This window comes from Lolium rigidum, chromosome 6 (assembly GCF_022539505.1).
Source record: "Lolium rigidum isolate FL_2022 chromosome 6, APGP_CSIRO_Lrig_0.1, whole genome shotgun sequence".
NCBI lineage: Eukaryota > Viridiplantae > Streptophyta > Magnoliopsida > Poales > Poaceae > Lolium > Lolium rigidum.
Genome location: NC_061513.1, coordinates 104,097,840 through 104,102,237, shown reverse-complemented (window position 1 = coordinate 104,102,237; position 4,398 = coordinate 104,097,840). Strand labels below are relative to the sequence as shown.

Genomic DNA, 4,398 nt, shown 5'->3' with positions numbered 1-4,398 from the left:
TAGTCTTTACCGGAGATGGTTGTTAATGCACCAACGAAGAAAACAAGGTCAGGTGGCGGACGAAGTAAACTGAGACTGAAGAGGGCTTCGTCAGTTCGTTATGACCAATTTAAACGGGGGTGTTGCGACGAAGTTTACAGGAGGCACTGTAATTGCTAATGTTTCGTTGAGCTTCAGGTGTTTCTGTTGATTTGCTGACAGATCCGCCGTGTTTTTTTTTTTTTTTTTTTTTTGTGCGAACAACAGACCCGCCGTGTATTGACTCACTCGCCTGCCGACTAGCTCTTCCACTTACTTTTGATCTTCAATGAAGGACCATCATGGGTATGCAACTGGTTGCTTGCCGGCCCTGAATAACTCGAGAGATCTGAACCCATGTGGCCATGTGGGTACAGTCCGGTCCTGAAAAGATCGATATGAAGAAGTACATGCATGTATGTGTGCTCCAGGCTTCCGGCAAGCTTTCCTGCACGAGCTGTATAATTTCAAATTTTAAAGCTCATGGCTTATCCCAACGTTATTATGTGTGTGTGATTGATATAGCAATCTGGTTTCACTACAAAGCTGTGTGACACTCGGGACTTCAGGAGTCATATGAATACCTCCAGCCTCCAACTTTGATGCAGAGAACAGGAGCTAAATCTCCTTTTCAAAAAAAAAAACCCTCCAGCCTCCAGGAAAGACTACCCATATATATACCTCATGTGCAAAGTTCAGTAAGCCTGCAGCAGACAATCGCCAGCTTTCACATACACACAGCAGAAGTTTACACGAACACTAGTCAGAAGAACGCAAGATAATCCGACTTTTGCAAGCTGCACATATATATCGGCTGCCTACCAATCCTCCATGAATTCAGACTCAATCACAACACGTACCATCACCAGCTGGACTCACACGCCAGATATGCCCAGAAAGTGCCTGTTCACCAGATTTTCTCTCGGCACTAACTGAATTTCGTTCCGACCCCTCCGAGGTGTGCACGTCTCTTCTCCAGGGCGGCATGGTCCCTGGAGCTATAGCTAGCAAGGGGCCAAACGACGAGTCATAGTCCTGCCTGCCAGTCCACATGATCGGAAAGGTTTGACAGAAATGTTTTCACAAATATGATTCCATGTTTCCATCCAGCGCGGAAAGCAGAGGAGAAGACGAGAAACAATGTCTCTCTCCGGTTATCTGGTCGATCCCTTTGGAGAGATACCAGAAGCTGGAAAGCCACGAAATGTATGTATGTACGCAAGAAGAAGATGGTGACGGCACTCTGTATAGGACAAGATGTTATCGCCAAGCCGAGAAGCTGAGAACCGTATACGAAGAAAATTGTCTATACTAGTATTGTTTTTCATTCCTTTTCTGGGTATCTACAATTCCATCCATCCTTACCAAATTCACGATTTTGCTCTCGAATACACACACGCACACACACACGCAGTAGGAGGAGGCAAGACTTCCATGGATGGATCCAAAAAGAGCTTCAATTGGTCATATAGTATATGCGAATTGGCGGGGGCATCACGGAGCAGAGCCTGCTCTCATGCCCACACATCGATCCATCCACCGATTTTCAACTCGTTCGTAATCGTAACCCCAACCCAACCCCAAGTGTAAGGGGCAAAAAGCTAGCTTGACTAGATCGAAATACAACAAACAAAAACCAGTTCATGTGGACCAGCTCCGGAGGAGGGACGGCCTGGCGAACATCTGCTCCAGCGCCACCACGACGGCCATGGCGAGAGACGCGCCGACGCCGGGCTGCACCACCAGGCGGAACACGTCCGTGCCGACAACCTCCTTGGGGCTGGGGCTCACCTCCGCCACCGCGCGCCTCTCGCCGTCGTACACCACGCAGCACCGCCGCGCGTACGACCCCTCCACCTCGTACGACGGCGACGAGGGAGAGGCCCCACCACCGGCGCACGCCGTGACGTGCGCCATCATCTTGCCGCGCCCGCTCCGACGGACGGCGTACACGGGCCGCCGCGTCTCCTCGCCGGCGAACACGAGCCACTGCTCGCCATGCAGGCTGAACCGCTTGCGGCGGACGGTGAAGGCGGGGCGGCCGGCCGCGTCCATGAGCACCACCTCGTCGCCGGTCTCGGACGCGTAGCTGTCCACGCGGTAGGCCAGGTTGCCCTTGGCGTCGAACACCGTGAACCCCTTGCAGTCGAACAGCAGCGACTTGCGCCACACCGTCAGCGTCGTCGGCGCCTCCTCCGCTCGCTCGGCGATGGAGGTGGCAGCCTGTACGACGACGGCGCCCGGCGCGGGCACCATGTTGGGGTGGACCTTCGCCATGTATCGATCAAGACTTCTTGCGGAGAAGTCAGAGAGTTTACAGGTGGTAGCTGGCTGATTCAGCTAGGTTTCCTGGTTCTGAGAACGGAGTCTGCGGTAGGCGGTACTTATATGCAGGTCTCGCTCCGTGATGGACTTGAGATACTGTACGCCCGCGCAACGACAGGCAAAGGCATGTTGCTGTGACGTGCGTTGGGACAGGGTGACATGGGTTGCTGCTTAACGACCTCTTCCTCCTCGACTAATAATAGTATCATCACTGTTTGAACTATCATAAACAAAACGGAAAGCAATATTCGCGAGAAGTAAAACAAACGATGCACGTTACTCGCGAGAATTTGGGGATGCTGGTTTTTTTTCTCGGCCGAAATTTCCAAGATTTCGAAGAAAACCGGTTTTACCGGTTACCACCGAGAAAAAGAAATACTGAACGAAATTCTCCGGTATTTAAATAATTTGAGTAAATTTAAATTTTTTAAATAATTTTTTAACAAAATAGTGAGTTGTTTTGACAAATCTCGGCCGGTATTTTGCCGGTATTTCCAAAATTTCCAAAATACTGGTACCCACCGATATTTTTTGCTTACCGAGACAAAAAAACTCGGTTTTGCTAATTCTCCCATATCATGACAAGAAAGTTTAGTTACAGCTGAGATTTTTTAATAGATAAAATATCGGAAATACCGGTTACAACTGGTACATGGATAAAAAAATCTCGGTTTTGCTAATTCTCCCATATCATGACAAGCAAGTTTAGCTACAACTGAGATCTTTTAATAGCAAGTGAGACAACTACTAAAAAGAAATCTCGATTGTGCTAATTCTCCTACACTATCAAAGTAGACAGATTGGTCTGTGGTACTTACTAAACCTGCTATAGGTCTTAGATGATCTCAATCTTAAAGAAAAGCATAACTAATGTCATTTTAAGAGAAAGATGGCACTATGAAATTGATGGTAGCTTTTGCCTGAGTTGCAACATGGATTGCAACATCATTTGACAGAAAACTAATCTAATTCTCATTTAATTGAGAATTAGTTGCACACAAAAAATCTACTACTCTCTCCATCTACAAAAAGAGGTTTTAGATTTATTTAAATTTAGATTTATCTGTACACTATATAGCGTCTACTTACATCCATATTTCAATATTTCTAAAACAACCTTTTATTTTTATAGACAAAGGTAATACTATTCCCTTCGTTTCATTATTTTTGTTGTGATTTAGGTTAAGTTTAAACTAAAACAACCACAAGAATTATGAGACTTTATGTTAATTTTAACTAAAACCATGGCAAAAGTTATGAAACTGAGGGATTTTAGGATTTGTCTTTTAGTATATAATTTTATTTTATTAGCGCAAGATCAACACTTGAGGGCTTGTTTGATTTAAAGGATTTTCAAAGTAATCTTGTACTAGGATTTTTACCCATAGAATTTTTCTTATAGAGCCCATTTGATTTGAAGGATTGAACCCTCCAAAATTTCTATGGACTACTTTCCTATACTCCAATTCTTAGGATTTCTAACAAGAGGTTAGATCTCTTGGAAAAATTTGAATGTGTCTATAACAACTATGCTATGCACTCAATCTCTAAAGAATTTTTATATGGCTTTTCTATGTTGCCATCAAACAACTAGGTGTACCAATTTCTATGTTGCCATCAAACAACTACAAATACTTTTAGACAAAAAACGGTTTAAGGAAAGGCGATCCCCTATCCCCAATGTTACTCAACATTGTGGCAGATATGCTAGCCATTTTAACTGAGCGTGCTAAAGTTGATGGCCAGATTGAAGTAGTGGTCCCTCATTTGGTGGATGCGGGGCTGTCTGTCCTTCAGTATGCCGACGATACAATTCTTTTTATGGATCATGATCTTGACAAAGCTAGAAATCTGAAACTAATTCTATCAACATTCAAGCTCTTGTCAGGTCTTAAGATCAATTTCCATAAACGTGAATTGCACTATTTTTGCGAAGCTCAAGATGAGGCTAACCAATATGCCGAACTTTTCGGACGTGGATTGGGCAGTTTTTCAATTAGTTATGTGGGCATTCCGATTCATTATCGGAAACTTACCCAAGCTGAATGGAAAATA

At 44.8% G+C, this 4,398-nt stretch overlaps 1 protein-coding gene across 1 annotated transcript; it reads right to left on the bottom strand.

Moving 5' to 3' along the window:
* Positions 1 to 1,448: 1,448 nt before the first annotated feature.
* Positions 1,449 to 2,343, bottom strand: LOC124667109 (protein LURP-one-related 8-like). The gene has a single exon (XM_047204437.1). The coding sequence runs from the start codon at positions 2,293 to 2,295 to the stop codon at positions 1,660 to 1,662; it is 636 nt and encodes a 211-aa protein (XP_047060393.1). The 5' UTR covers positions 2,296 to 2,343; the 3' UTR covers positions 1,449 to 1,659.
* Between the last annotated feature and the right edge of the window lie 2,055 nt (positions 2,344 to 4,398).

Excerpts from the sequence above, each read along its gene's own strand:
- LOC124667109 (XM_047204437.1), bottom strand. The coding sequence starts at position 2,295 with ATGGCGAAGGTCCACCCCAACATGGTGCCCGCGCCGGGCGCCGTCGTC.